Here is a 17,112-nt window from a genome sequence, read left to right as displayed (position 1 = left end):
AAAGAATTTCTTTATGAATTAAAAGGAAATAATTGTGAAAAAATAATAGGGAGGGATTTTCATAATGTTTAGCCTTATGGATATCAATTTTCTAACTAAAGTTAAATATACAAAAAGGTAGATGACCGTGGAAATAATAAGGTGCCACATATTCATATGGCACAATTTCTAGAAATATATTCTTGCAAAAAAAAAAACAATACAATACTTTTTGAATGTAAATTTAAGCAACTATACTGAAATAGTATAATTTTTATGTTGTAAGAACGACAGTTTGCTTCAAATATTCGAGAGAAAGACCATTATTACACGCGTATATATACAAAATGTTTTCCATGCACGTTTTGTAATAAATGTTTTTTCATGACAAGAACAATAAAACATCTCTCCTAAACATGTAAAATAATGGAATTTTAAGAAAACCAAACGACAAGCGACTTTTTTTTATAAATGATAAATGAGTATAACAATAACATGACATTTAAGTAACTTTAATTGACATTATATACAAGTCTTATGGAAGGAAGAGTAAATTGCTTCTCCTTGAATGAAATGCTTACATAAATGCTTGATTAATTCCAGTTTGAGATTCCTAAGAGAGAAACGCCTGCAAAAAACCTGTCCCACGACAACTAGAACATCAACATCAGCATTTAGTAGAACATCTGAGTATCAAAACGAATAGGTCAACGTGTCCTCAATGAACATTGCATCCCAAGCATATTTCAAAAAGTTTGAGAAAAAATATAGACATTATCATAACAATATCAAGACCTCGTTAATATTAAATCATGTACACTGAGAAAAATATGCTATTGAATAAACAGCATTTCTGACAAAAGGTATAAAAATTATTGATTCAAAAGCATATGCTATAGAATCTATAAAATATTTTAAAAATTTTATAGCTAATGCTTTTGAATCAATAATTTTTATACCTTTGGCAGAAATGTTATTGATTCAATAGCATATTTTTCTCAGTGCAAGATCACTCAAACTATACGAAAAATAAAATTTCTTGTAAATTATTCATTTCTGATTCATGTAATTGTATCTGAAACTACGTTTCTATATATACCAATTACAAATGAATGATTAAAAAATTGCCATTTGAAATTGTTTCACTAGTCGTTTGGTTAAATTACTAAAATTATGTATATCTAAAGATCCTATAATATCACTATAACGGTCCAATATTGCTATCGAATTCTCATTTATTGTAATTTTTGGCAAAGAATCAAATCTGCTACAACCTAAGGAATATAAAAGTAGGTACTTAAAATACCAGAAGATGTATAAGGAAAAAAAGCAATCGCGTGATTACCGTGACGATAAAAATCCGTCAAGGAGCTTCCCTTGCACCTTTGAAAAAGCATCCCTTCAGCACCGTTAAGAAGAAGAATTTCAGATTCAGAGCCTTTGGTCCTCCTTGATTCCCTCCTCTTTTCAAAATCAGGGGCCATTCAAGAAGCGTAATTCTCTAATCTTCTCTCAATTTCACACAATAAAATCAAATGCACTTTATCGTTTTATAAAAAGAATATAACTATTACCGTAGCGACCACTGAAAGACACGAAACACACACAAAACAGAGAATGCTTTTTGTTGTGACACAGGTTCACTTCATTACACATTCGTCGTTTTTTAGTCAATGCTAAGTGTCCCTCTTGTTCTTCTTCTTCCTCTTCCTTAACCTCGTCATCAAAGTTCCAAGATAGTTGGTCCATTACGATTTTTGAGCCATGATTTTAAAAAACTTACGCAACACTAATTAAATACTGTGTCTTCTATTCGAGTATAACACTTGTTAACAAGTGTGTATCTCGTTAAGTGACGCACAGTTACTAATGTAATTAAAACACGATCGTACATCGAGGAAAGTCAAATGCAAACTAGTGGTTGTCTTGTCGCTTTTTGCTTTTCGAACGCATAAAGTTGTACTACTCGTGGTTATGTCTGACAAGCCGACACAGTGAATAGCAAGTAAACAGCCCCTTCCAAAAGACCAATGTGTGCCCCCTCTTTTTATCTTTAGCCGCACTATCCTCCCACCTTGTCATGATATCGAAGCCACCAACACCAGGCAATCGAAAACCACCTCCTCCACCACGTTTTGATCACGTTCTAGTGCTGTTTGATTCTCTTCTTATCCCCACCGATATTGTCGCCAACCATCTTGGACACCCGCGACGAAGGTAACCAATCAGTAGACGATATAATTACAGCCACTATAGTGTATATATCATCATCTTCATCATCATCATTTTCACGTTAGTATTGTACTCTTCTTCAAGAATGAGCATCATTAGATGTTGATGATAAAGAAACTCCAAGATGATGACAAATTATGAAAGAATCATCACTGTTAGCAAATTAAGGTATTACTCTTATAATTAAACGTGGGACTAAAGTAATCTAAGAGGTAATTAATGTTTTGAAAGTCAAATGTTACTAAAATTCAATATAAAGTCGATATTTTGTCTTCACTCATGTAGAAAGATAAGTACATTTATCAAAATATTTCGAAAATTTTGCTGGTGGCATATTTTTAGCTAAACGAAATACAGTGCTTAACAATTAACGAATATTTATAGTTCTACAAATGAGGGAATTTTGAAAGTCACCAACATTGAAAATTACACTGATTCCGAAATATAGTTTTCATACAGAAAAAACTCATTAAAGTGTCAAATTTTCAATTCTATGATCTGTATTTTTTTAAAAAATGAAAGTTATTGTACTGTAAAATATTACTTTTTAAGTGTTAAAAGGAAAATTTACACTGCAATAGTTTCTTACACTGCAAAAACAAGCGTCTTATTCCAAGAGGTTTACGTGGTCATTTTTAAGACGTTTATTGACGTCTTGGATTTCGACCAATGAGATAACGTCTTACATATATTTCTATCAATGGGACAAATTTACGTCGTTTCGAAAACGTCTTAATGTCTTAAAATTAGACGCCTGTTTTTGCAATGTTGGCATTAGTTAAACAATTAAGTCTTAGTTAATTGCCGTCATTGAGATATGAATACGAATCTGAAGTAAAATTTAAAAAAAATTTAAATGGTGGATCCAATATGGCAGATGAATTTTTTGAAAATTGATCAAATTTTCTTTAAATTGCTCTCTACACGGAGAAAAATAGTTTGTGAAATTTTCGTAAACTAGTTTTTCACTTTTGGACGGGCCCAAAGTTTGGAAATCTTTCATTAACTTTTTCCAAGATTTCACGAACGTTCATCACTCTCTTCATAACAATCAATGTCTGCGCACGCGCACAAAAAAAGTTTGTGAAATCTTGAAAAAAGTCAATGAAAGATTTTCAAACTTTAGGCCCGTCCAAAAGTGAACAGCTAGTTTACGAAAGTTTCACGAACTATTTTTTTTTGTGTAAATTTGAATTATTGCGATTTTACTGACGAAATAGTTGGAATTTAGCAACTGAATCATTTCGGTTACATTTCCACTGGAATTCAGTCATATTTCACTGAAAATTAGTAAATAGAATTCATTACTGATTGAAACAGTCAAATCTGTCTTACCGATTTTAATGATAATGTAGATTTAACTATTTAAATCAGTAATAATTCGACTGATTTTCAGTAAAATGTTACAGAATTTTAGTGAAAATATTACTGAAGTTATTCACTTATGCTAAATTCCAGTCATTTTATCAGTGTGAAATCTCACTGATTCAAATTTAGAGAGTGATTATCTATTAAGTAGCGGATTTTGGAATCGATGAATAAAAATATTGTATCAAAAATCTAAAATTCGCAGTGCAACTTATAACATGAACTCATTTTGATTTGCAACAAAAATGAGTCCAAGTTTTTTCTATGGAATTCAGTGTCTCAAAAAGCATATCTAAATATACCAAGTTTCATTAAAATCCGCAACAATTGTTTTGGAATTTCAAAATTTTTGGATATGTTAAAATTTCGATTTTTCATATATATATGTATTCATCCAATCAAAAGAAATAATGAAACATTTTCATGCTAAATACAAAACATTGATAACAAGACTGGAAATTAAAATTGGAAAATTGAAATCGGAAGTTCCAAACTCCAAACAGGTTTTAAGTGTTGTACTTCATCTAAATCAGTGTATTATAATCTGTTATTTAATTCAAACCAAACAGGAAACAAGTCATTTGCAATGTATGTAGAATATACACGTGAGAAATAAATTCTTATGAAGTTTTAATCACTTTCCAGATAATTTTTGCGATAAATATTGTCATTGCGAATAGTAAAATACACTTTTTTCAAAGAGTTTCCGCAATTTATAATATGCGAAAAATAATGAGAATGTTGAATAAAAATTTACTTCAATATAAAATGAATTTTGAACATTTTCATTGAAGTAAATTAAAAATATGAAATCAATATTTTTCTCTTTAAAAATTTTTTCATAATTAATTAAGGTAAATCTCTTTTTTGACTGTTAAACTCAGTACTATTAGGTAAACAATATATATTATACAAATTGTCCTAAAAAGACAAATCAAATAGGTAAGTTTGTCATAGAAGATAAGAAAAAATGTAACATTGAATAACATCTATAAGTTTTTAGGCGCGTTCCTTTCCCGTAATTGCAATATATAATATTTGTAAACATTGGTCAATGGCCCCAAAGCGATTAGAGTGGGACTGAGTTCTATTAATAACCAACATAGAAGAAAGCTCTTCGATTTTGAAATAAAGTATCACCACACATTCAATGCTTTAACTAACACAAACAATCACCTGAGCTAACTATATAGTTCTAGAACTCTCGATGAATGGAATAAAAAAATTCCTCATGTGCAAATTACAAAAAATTCCCCAAGTATATACTCGTAAATGGAATTTATCCAATTTTTTTTTTTTTATTAATTTTTAACTGAAATTCAAATAATTAGCACAAAATTGTTTAAAACATGTCATTAAAAATTTAGCTAACACAAGAAGTACATAAAAAAAGTTATATAGTTATCAAAAAATAAGAAAAAAGTGGAAAACATTTTTCTGAAGATTGCGTGAAAGACGTGACATTCTACACTTAGAGAATACACGCAAATAATATAATGTTTAAAAATTACTTATGAGTAGCATTTGTTTATCAAATAAATATTTACTTGAAGTAAATAATTTTTATTTAAATTAAATAGACAATAATTAAGTCTAATTATAATTATTTATTTATACAAATAAATACTTTTTTAAGTGTTAAAGAATTTACAAGAACAAAGGATTGTTAATGCTTTTCCTATTATATAAATCTGCATTTTTTTATAATAATGTATACAGTGCAATATAGACGAGATTTTTTTTTTGTTTTTTTTTTTGAAATAATAAAATTATAACAAACAAAGTCAATCGGCAAACATCATGACCGAGCTTTTAATTTAATATAATAATAACGATCATGCACTCTTTAACGAATAAATAATGTCCATACTGCTAAGATAACTTTATACTAATACTCGAGACGAATCTGATCTTCGTGACCTCAAATTAAAGCAATGTATTCCTTAAGTTTCTTTGCATTTGAATGACACATTTGCGATCTTTAATATATAAAAGCATTCAATAATAAAATAATGAATTTGTCAATTCTCCAATTATTATATCGTTTAATTAGTGGAGAGTTTACAGAAATTTTTTTGCTATTCTACATTTTTCCTTACACGTTTCTAATCAGAGATAAATCTAAATCATTTTAAAATTACTTACAACTTAAGAAAATAATGCCAAATTATGGAAAATAACCGTGACACAATGATCATGAATAATGAGATTTTTTGGCATACTGTAAAATGAAGGAAAACACATACAAAAAAAACTGGCGTTTATAGATTCACTGTTTAGGTTTGTATTGACTAAACGAGTACAGACGTAAATATAATCATTGCTTCAACCCTGCTGTTGTTACTCTGTGATTCAAGTTTTCAGCGAACGTCCGACTGTTCGATTTGCTATATATCAGCAAAGAATGCTTTTTATTGGTGATTGAATTACTGTAAGCTTAACAGGCAGATAAATACGAGGACGTTGTCCGTACAATTCATTATTGATTCTCATATAAAGCAAAAAGCCTTTTAAGATATAAACAATACTTGCTCTTTGATTCTGGATCAAGTAAGAAAAAGTTTGCAAACAACATTTTAGAGTATAAAAAATAATTTTAAAAAACTCTGTTACAATTATTCAACATCAGTATAAAAATATATAATGATCCAAATGAATGTGTCTGAATTTCAGCTATTTAAAAGTTCTGACAGAGAACCAAATTATTTAATCATAAATGTTGTGGTTTTCAGCAAAGTAATTATTAAGAGTACTAAAATCTTGATATTTAATTTGTAGTTTATTTGAAGAAAAATCCTTTGATTTTCTTAAATTTCTGCAGTTTCTTTTTTCTTATTTGAGGCAACACTGAATTAATAAAAAGCGTGCCTATTTAGAATTTACACGCATTTTGTCAAAAAAAATTATTTTTTTTTTATAACTTTCACAGAAGAAAATATTGAGTTGATAAATTTACAGAAATGACCTTTATAAAATTTGTAACAAGAAACATGTGACATCACTAACATTTACAACTGATTTTTCAGAACAGTAACAGAATCTTTTGTCTAATTATTTTTGTTTCTAATGAGAATTAAATGATTAACAACGTTCACAAGTTGTTTTAATCATTATTAAATGCAAAAGTTTTAAAGTAAAAAATAAGTAAATTGAAAAAAAATTGGAAACACTAAAAAAATTGTTAATTTGACTCGCATGATTAAACCCCAAATTTCATTTGACATAAAATCATTTGACGTAAAATTAATTTGATATATAAATCTTATATGACATACATTTCATTTGACATAATTCTCATTTGTCATAAAATTTAAATGACATAAATTTCATTTTATATAAAATTTATTTCACATAAATCTCATTTGACATAAACTTCATTTGACATGAAACTCACTTCACATAATTTCAAATTAAGACACGGAGAAAAATAGTTAGCTATATTAGCTAATAACGTTTAATTTTATTTAAAAAATTTCCTTTTTTTAAAAAAAATTCTTAAAAAGCGAGTATTTTTTCATGCTGTCAAAGTGGTGTAACCGTTATCTTAAGGCACGAGCTGAGAGCGAATTAAATTATTTGGTTGTCGTAACCAAATTTTGGTTGCAATTTCAAAAATGTTCAACCAAATACGAAGCTGAAGTACGCAACGTTTATATAAACGATTTTTAAAGAAATAATTTTTTAAAATGAAAAATTCTATAATTTTTTTCCTAAAAAATATTTCTTGTAGTTTTCATTAATTAACAAATTATAAAAAAATATTTTTTAGGCAAAAAATTATAGAATTTTTCATTTTAAAAAATTATTTCTTTAAAAATCGTTTATATAAACGTTGCGTACTTCAGCTTCGTAACCAAATAATTTTTTTGGCCTAACCAAATGTTTGGTTGAATTAACTCTACGACTTTGTTTCAGTCAACCAAAATTTGATTCCAAAAACCAAAATTGTCTACACTCTAAATCTGAATCAGTGAAATTTTCGGGCGATTCACGATTCGCCGCCGACTCGTCCTCGTAAACCTGTCCGGCGACAAAATTTTGTCCCGGACTGTTCCCCCACTCTGTGGCCTATCCCTTCGTCCGTAGTGGTTAGAACTAATAATTTTGCAGAAGAGTTAAAAGTCATGTTCTTTATTTTTTAAAAATATTTTAAATATTTTAAGAATTTTTTTATGTCAAAAACATTGATGTTTAATAAAATAAAATAAGAATTAAAAAATATCAATTTTTTAAATAATCTATTTATAAATTTATGTTGATTTTCAGTATTTAAATATATGTTATATGTAATATTTATAATATATGAAACATATTTTTAAAATTTTGAAAAATAAAGAAGTTGTAATCAAGTGAAAAGAAATGTCATTTGGAATGCAAATATCTTGGAAAATAATAAAAATATCTGAATTATAATTCATATTTGGTACAGTTATTTAAGACCTATAATTCTACTTATAAACAAAAAATAAGAAAAATCTAAGACATGACCTTTAACTCTTCTGCAAAATTATTAGTTCTAATCATTACGGACGAAGGGGTAGGCCTCAGAGTGGGGGAACAGTCCGGGACCAAATTTCGTCGCCGGGCAGGTATACGGGGACGATTCGGCGGCGAATCGTGATCTGCTCGAAATTTTCACTGATTCAGATTTAGAGTGTAACCAAACGATTTTGTTGCAAACACAAAATCTTTTTTGCTTCCTCGTGGAGGAAGCTATGTAGTCCTTTCGTTTATAAACTTTTTAAAAATGGTGAAAACAAATTTTCCTCTATATAGAAACATGTTATATGAGATCCTGATCAATTGTCCGGATGTATGTATGTGTGTGTGTATGTGTATGTGTGTGTGGATAGTTTTTGTGAACACGATATCTTTAACAGGTTTTAATGGATTTGGGTAAAATTTGGTAGGCTTATTTAACACATTAATCTCTCAAAAATGACGAGAGGATTTTTAAAAATACCCCAAAAAAAAAATTTTATCGTCTTTTTTCCAAAAATTTTTTTTTAATTGAAAAAATTTTTAAATCGAAAAATTTAAGGTAATATATAATATAATCGTCTTCTTTATGTCAAGATGAATCGATTGATATATATATAAAGTATAGATTTGATTGAAATTTAAAGAATTAATGAAAGTTAAAAAATCAAAAATTCTCATTTTAGCTAAAAAATGATGTGTTTATTTAAATTCATGTTTATATATGAAATAATTTTATTCCCTGCATTGAAACGAATTGGTTGGTATATATATAAAGTATAGATTTGATTTAAAATTTGAGAATTAATAAAAATTGAAAAATCGAAAATTCATATTTTAGCTAAAAAATTTTGTGTTTTTTTAAAATTCAAGTTGATGAATAAAATAATTGTATTCCTTGCATTAAAACGAATCGATTCGTATATATAAAGTTTATGTTACACTCAAAATTAATTAAAATTTTCTTTATTTTTCAAAAAATTTAATTAATTTAAAACATTTTTAACTCGAAATTTTTTAAATCAATCAATTGAATTGGACAAATTCATTGCTTCCTTCACGAGGAAGGGAATTTTTTGCTTCACAAAATGAGGAAGCATAATGTTTATGAAATAAATATAAAGGACCCCCTCCTTGTTTTCAGTGTATGGCTTATAGTTTTAAGAAAAATTCTATTAATTGATAATTCACATTCACCACTTGATTTTGATATAAATATATTAATCCTTCGGAGAGGATGTTATACACCAATGAAAGATTTGCATAAACACACAACGTACATTAATTCATTGAAATTAAAACAACAATCATTATCTATTTTAATGTTATAGGTAGAAGATTGCAATTGAAAAAAAACATTTCATTTATTAGAAATTCACGATGTTTCTTATACGTGTATAAATAATATATAAATCACACAAGATGAGAAATTATGAGTCAAAAGTTTTGAACGTTCAAATGAGCGAAATTTTTTTGCAACTTCTTTAAGTATGAATTTTCTTACAAAATATTGTTTTAAAAATCTAAAAAGAAATTATTTAATTTAATAATTTTTTAATTTACTCTTTTATTTTACAATAATATCATAATTTTTAATAATTTATAGATTGAAAAAAATATTTCGTTCATTTGAACGAAAAAAAAAATTTCCAAATCATTCTCTCACCTTCATATTTCGAAAGACAATAATAAAATCTCGATCAATTTTCATGGACGTCTGTATAAAATTTTTTGGGTTCGAGTAGAAAGGAGGAAAGTCTGAGTGATTGTATATAAAAAGTAGAAAGCAAGAAAGTCACCTAATTGATTACGCAAAACCAAGAATATGTTTTAAATTTCAAAAATATATATATATTTAATAATTTGCAAAAATATTTACTTTAGTTCTTTAATAAGAATGTATGTTTATTTATTTTTTATCAGTACACCTGTATATTTTTTGCACTCCATTTTTTTTTTCTTTCGTTACATCTTTTGTCAAAATTATTTCTCTATTTCAAGTTTTAAACATTGTGACCAAATTGTGTCTCGCATTAAAATAACAAATTATAATTCAATTTATAAAACTTGACTTGTAATAATATCTCATATGCAAGTCAAATACAATTTTTTTCTTTTTTTGTTAAAACTGTTTAGTGGCATGTCTTTTTCCTCAACGTTCATTTAAAACTAGTTGCTCTAGGTCGTGAATGTTAGAAAACGACATTAAAAAGCAGAAAACGAACAGAAAAACATCAATTATGGGTTATATAATCAGAATAAGATGGAAAAATTAACAGAAATTCTTCTCAAATTTCTTTCAATGATGAACCGAAATGAAATATTTACTAAAATTTTTATTTCATCTACAATTTATTCTTGAATTCAGTGTAATCTATTTTTAAAACAATGAAAATATTCGATTATATAAGAATAAATTGTATTATTCTTATAAAGAGATGACAATTTAAAAATTTTTTTCGATGTGAACATTGGAAATTTTACTGTTTTAAAAATGTAAAAATATACAATATTTTTTATTAAAAAAGAGAAGAAAACTGAAAGCCCTTTTCACCTGTCGTCGCGCAAAAATTGATGGCACGAGTACACCATTGACGTCATAACCGGCCTCATTAAAATGAAAAGTGAACGCATTTCCTTGCATCAGGTTTTAATTTTTGTACATTTTTTCACTCATGGTGAAATATATATATATATATATATATATATATATATATATATATGGGGCATTCTATGGGAAATTTTCATTGAAAATTTTTTTTTGTCCGAAACAGTTTTTTTCGAAATCTATATGAAAAATAAGGAAATACGTATTTTTTTATTTTTTTATTTGATGAAAATGAAGGAAGTTATGATTTTTTGAAATTTAACGTCAACGAAGAAAGTGTGTTTTTGAAACATTTTTTAATCTATTGTACTAATAAATTAAAAATTATGCTATATATGAAATTTGTTCATTTTTTCTCAAATTTTTCAAATATGTGCTAAAAAATAACGTACCTATAACAGAAACAACAAAAAAGTTGAAATTAAACTTATAAAGTGAGTTTTCTCAAAAGAGACACTTTCGATTTTTAATTTTTTTTTTTTTGCATTACAATCTCTGATGACTGAAGAATTTTTTCCCCTATCTGCAAAAGTGGTAATTTTAGTTTTTAAATTACTATTTATAATTTTCTTTGGAAGGCTCACAGAATTTAAGCATTTTAAGCACATTCATTTGTTTTTTTTTTAATTTTCATAAAAACATACTAAAAATCGTTGCGTCAAGCTTAAAAATTGTAAATAGTAATTTTAAAACTAAAAGTACCACTTTCGCAGATAGGGGAAAAAATTCTTCAACCATCAGAGATTGTAATGCAAAAAAAAATTAAAAATCGAAAATGTCTCTTTTGAGAAAACTCACTTTTTGAGTTTAATTTCAACTTTTTTGTTGTTTCTGTTATAGGTACGTTATTTTTGAGCAAATATTTGAAAAATTTGAGAAAAAATGAACTAATTTCATATATAGCATAATTTTTAATTTCTTAGTTTAATAGATTAAAAAATGTTCCAAAAACACACTTTCTTCGTTGACGTTAAATTTCAAAAAATCATAACTTCCGCCATTTTCATTAAATAAAAAAATAAAAAAATACGTATTTCCTTATTTTCATATAGATTTCGAAAAAAAAGGTTTCGGACAAAAAAAAATTTTCAATGAAAATTTCCCATAGAATGCCCCATATATATATATATATACTAAAAAGGCTGTTCAATCTCTTTGGAAAGGACACGGCCCGAGAGACACACTTGTGCTAATTTCTTCTTCAATTTCTGGGCTCCACCCAAATCGTATATCGTTTTACGATTTGCGTCATCATCATTAATGACTTCGATATCGAAGTTATTATTGTGTCAAAGAAAAAAAAAAAAAACTCCCCAATAAAAAACAAAAACCTCAAATTTTTATGGTTCAAATGTCTATATATTTTGGATGATGAATATAATATATATAAATGAAAATTGCCGCGTCTATGACTCAGCAGTCTATTCTAATGTGCAAGACGTTCGATAAATGCAGGAGCGTAATTATACACGTTGTCCGACCCGTTTTGTTCTGACGCACTTTGTATAAAAAAAAAGGACTCGCCGTTTCACTTGTATGGCAATCGATCTTAAATACTATAGACACATTAGATAAGAATACTTATATAGATTCAAAATTAAAGTTTTATTGTAAGGCAAAATATGTTTTGTCATAGAGATTATAAAGATTTAATAATCGGTGTATTCATTTATTAGTGTAACATCTAATAAACTTCTTTTTATCATTATCGCAAAAAAACAAGCGATTCCAGTTTATAAATGAAATAAAAACTAATCGCGAGAAATAAGGTAATAAAAAAAAAAAATTTCACTGGAACTAATTACCTATAATTTAAGCATTGGCTTCGCTTCACTTCTTTAAATGAGGTAAAAAAAAGCTGATGAAACTTCTATTAACTTATTAATCATTTATGATTCAATTGATAATACAAACAATTAATGAAATTTACCAAATATTAAAATTTATCACATCCTGAGGCGAAATTTAAGGCCTACTTTATAAGGAGTAAAGTATGTCTTCCTCAACTAGTCGCAAATTTCCCTTTCTTCCACGTTTGGATTCAAAGTAGGATCTAGGGGAGTCTACAAGATCCAAAAGAGGGCCTATTTAGGTTCTAAGGGAAGCTAAAGAGGATTCAAATTTCGCCTCGGGATATTTACTAATTTATCGAAAAAAAATAATATTCGAGACGCATGATTATGTTCTAAAAAATCATTAGTTAGAATATTCATTTTATGGAATTTCATTTGTCATAATTATATTTTTGAGCCAAATTTTTATTTGTTCGAATTAGTATTTTGTAGAATTTTCATCAAAACGATTTTCTATATTACAGAATTTTTATTTGTTCGAATTTTTATTGGGTAGAATTTCATTGTAAAAAATTTTCTTTCAGATGAATTTTCATTTGTTCGAATTACACAGCCCTACATGGGTTTTGCAAATAAGATGGCTCCAGATGTTTCCGAAGGCATTTTGCGCACTGAACACGAATCTGGGTTCAAAAACTTTCCATCATGTCAAGTTTTAGAGAAAAAGGGGGTCGAAACCCCTAAAAATAGCGTTTTTTTGACATTTTTGAAAAATTGTAGAGCTAAACACTGACGTGCTAGAACCATCGCTATTGTCAGAAATTGACAATTGATATTTGCTCTTTAAAATAAGCCCAATGCCAAATTGATTGCATGCACCCTTAAAGCAGGGGATAAATAAAATATTCGGCTTAAAAATAATTATGACTAATGAAATTCTATACAAAAAAATTCTAACTAATCATTTTTAGAATATAATTATGCGTCCCTAATATTCATAATAGTAGTAGTATATAATTAATTACATTAATATTTAAATAAATAATTTTGGTTTTATCAGTAAAGTTTATAATTAAAAAAAAAAATTTTGTTGGATTTTTAAAAATTATTTTTTAAGCAACGCTTTATAAATTCAGTTATGAAAAAAGTGAGTTATGTTTGTTGAATTTATATTTAAAAGTCAAATTTCAATTAGAGTCTTATCAATTTAAATGATATTCTTATTATAGAAAGAAAAAATTGAACATGAATTTCCTAATAACTATAATCAAACTGAATTTAGATTTAGATTGAATATAAATAAAAAGAATACAAGTGCAAAGTATACATCGCTCGATTAAAGTAAATCTCATCTTCCACTGGACAATGACCTATCAAGCTCGTATACTTATCATTGTTGTACACTGTACATATATTAGAAAGTGTTAAAACAATTATAATATGTATCACACATCAAGATTAATCTCCAACGTATTTAAAAAGCTGTTTTAAAAAACGCATTTTAAGTCATTATATAAAATAAATTACTCAACTTTATCCTTACAATAAATATGTATTCGTTAATTTTTTCAATTTAATGAAACTTTTAAAATTGTTTAACTGTTATTTCAAATTTTTAATTTTTAAATAAACTTTAAATTAAAAGAGAAATTTATTTAAATTGAGGAAAAATCGTTATTTAAAAACATTAAATTTAAAAATATTATTTATAAATTATACAGTTTTTTTTTCTTATGAAACAATTTAGAAATTAATTTATGTTAAATGTATATACTTTAAAAAATTTAGAATTATTTAATATTGTGCTAAACAAAATTGTTTATTGTACACATTAGATAAATGTAAGTCGATGACGAAGTGTGTAATAAACATTTTTATCATAATACTTGTGAGAGATATCTTTAAAAAATTGAAGGATAAACTTAACCCGGTTTTCTGGGGTAAAAATTATCTACAACAGAAATTATCTTTTGCAGTGGCGCCACAATATATGTATATAATGGTATTAACTTTGATATAAAAAGCAATTTTTATATATACGATTCTCTTATTTTATACCTGACTTATTAAGCGAAATAAATCACAATTCTAAAGAGTATATAATATTTTTCCTTCCATTGAAATAATAAAAAAAATATTAATAAATCTCGTTTCTGGAATTTATTGAAAATATTATTCATTTGTTATAGAAGAGTCTTGTCTTAAGACAATATATTATTATGAACTTGGTTTGTTTGGAAAAATGAAAATTTTATCTAATGATAATGTGTCTGAAGTTTTGAACGTGCAAATCAACGAAAAATTTGTTTGCTAATTTTTTTTAACTTTTTTAAATTATAAAATATTGCTTTCTGTATTGTTAAAATAAATAAATAATTTATTAAATGTTTAATGTACCTATTTCATGATGCTGAAGTCCGCAACGTTTTTAAAAACAAAAACGAAAAAATAAGTGAATGATATTTATTACTTTGGCTTAAAATAATTAAAGTTATTCGAGGGTAACTGGCTTCTATAAAAAGATGAATTTCTTGAAAGTTTGTGTAAATAAAAATTAGAAATAAATTTACATAAAAAAGAATTCTATTTTAATTTTTCGTTTTTAAAAACGTTGCGGACTTTAGGCTCATCCTATTTCTTTACTTTCATTCTCTCTAAATTTGAATTAGCCAAAATTTCACTGTTTCAATCAGCGACTATTCGCTGCCAATCAGCGGATTTTAGCTGATTCAAATTTAGAGAGTTCCTGTAGTATAATTTTTAAATAATTTGTACAGTGAAAAAAAATTTATTTGATTCAAATAATCGCTTACTTGACTATTATGAAATAAATTTTTACAATTATTTATTTGAATTAAATAAACTGTATTTGAACCAATAATTTCTGTATTTAAAACAAATACCATTTAATTGGCTCAAATAGAAATTATATGATAATAGTCAAGTAATCGATTATTTGAATTAAATAAATTTTTTTCTGTGTCAACTAACAAAAAATGATTTCGTCCATTTGAACGTTCAGAACATTAGGCACATATCAAACGATAAATTTTGTGAAATAAAAAATCTCTTATAAAGTGAATATTCGAATAATTATAAATTCAATTTAAGAAATCTTTAAATATTTGCATTTAACGGAATTATTTTATAGACCTTTTTTTAAAAATAAATATTTTTTTAAATGAAAATTCGATAAATTGTAGAGAATATTTTTATGTACCATAAAAATTTGGTTAGGTAGAAATACCCCCTCCCCCCTCTCTCTCTCTTACTCATGATGAGAACGTAAAAATTTTATATCCGGGTCAAACCATTATATTTCAACTAAAGTGGTCGCTGACTAATTTTTAAAAATTATAATACTTTGCAGGAATGATTTTGAAGTTATCAAGATCACGAAATGAAAAGAATTTTATTAAAAATTTAAATATTTATTGTAAAATATGAATTTAAAGTATATGAGGTGCTAAAAACTGTCAATTTTTTAGCCATTAGAAAATATGCAAAAAAACATAGAATTTACCATAAAAATAAAAAAAAATTATTGGAATTTACTAAGAATGAATAAATTTATCATTATCAATTGATATAATTATTTAAAGATGTGAAGTAATATATAAAATATGATTTCCAAGTGCACCTGTCAAATAACCTAATTTTGCGATTTTTATTCATTAATTATAAAAAATAGAAAACATTAAATTAAATAAAAACTTACCAAATATGAAGTTCTTGCCATAAACTTTTAGAATTTCTTTGCACTTTTCTTCTTTTCTATTCATAAGTATGAAAAATTTAAAAAATAAAATAGCTACTTTGTCTATTTTCACTATTTTTGAAAGTCAATAACTTTCTTGGAGAAAAATGAAAAAATATGGGGTCTCGAAAATTATTTAAATACACACTACATATACATTCACTGAAAATTTCGCATTGGTCCCGAAGCTATTTTCGAAGATAAAGTAGATTAAAAATTTCGTATTTTTTAGGCTATATTGACATGGGTTTTAAAGGTATTAAATCAATGTGAAGTTTGTCGTCACCAGTGAACCACCTTCACATTGATTTAAAATCCATGTCAATATAGCCTAAAAAATACGAAATTTTTAATCTACTTTATCTTCGAAAATAGCTTCGGGACCAATGCGAAATTTTCAGTGAATGTATATGTAGTGTGTATTTAAATAATTTTCGAAACCCCATATTTTTTCATTTTTCTCCAAGAAAGTTATTGACTTTCAAAAATAGTGAAAATAGACAAAGTAGCTATTTTATTTTTTAAATTTTTCATACTTATGAATAGAAAAGAAGAAAAGTGCAAAGAAATTCTAAAAGTTTATGGCAAGAACTTCATATTTGGTAAGTTTTTATTTAATTTAATGTTTTCTATTTTTTATAATTAATGAATAAAAATCGCAAAATTAGGTTATTTGACAGGTGCACTTGGAAATCATATTTTATATATTACTTCACATCTTTAAATAATTATATCAATTGATAATGATAAATTTATTCATTCTTAGTAAATTCCAATAATTTTTTTTTATTTTTATGGTAAATTCTATGTTTTTTTGCATATTTTCTAATGGCTAAAAAATTGACAGTTTTTAGCACCTCATATACTTTAAATTCATATTTTACAATAAATATTTA

General features: G+C 26.2%; 1 protein-coding gene across 6 annotated transcripts in view; it reads right to left on the bottom strand.

Annotated features, from left to right (window-relative positions):
- The window catches only part of LOC127278689 (nuclear factor of activated T-cells 5-like), a 49,093-nt gene that overhangs the window by 25,143 nt on the left and 6,838 nt on the right, over positions 1 to 17,112 (bottom strand). Inside the window, exon 1 of one of the 6 annotated variants that reach the window (XM_051300507.1) lies at positions 1,554 to 1,964. The exons of 1 other annotated variant lie outside the window; for it this stretch is intronic. In XM_051300507.1, coding sequence (XP_051156464.1) covers positions 1,554 to 1,728 — 175 coding nt within the window. In that variant the 5' untranslated portion in view covers positions 1,729 to 1,964. Of the gene's footprint in view, positions 1 to 1,324; positions 1,533 to 1,553; positions 1,965 to 17,112 lie in introns of those variants that run through there. 4 more of the 6 variants (XM_051300505.1, XM_051300506.1, XM_051300508.1 and 1 more) reach the window with 4 other exon arrangements.

The sequence above is a fragment of the Leptopilina boulardi genome, unplaced genomic scaffold (assembly GCF_019393585.1).
Source record: "Leptopilina boulardi isolate dan_hultmark-lab unplaced genomic scaffold, ZJU_Lbou_2.1 LbouV2_210, whole genome shotgun sequence".
Classification (NCBI taxonomy): domain Eukaryota; kingdom Metazoa; phylum Arthropoda; class Insecta; order Hymenoptera; family Figitidae; genus Leptopilina; species Leptopilina boulardi.
The sequence above is the reverse complement of the archived record's forward strand: the minus strand, read 5'-3'. Positions and strand labels throughout refer to the sequence as shown.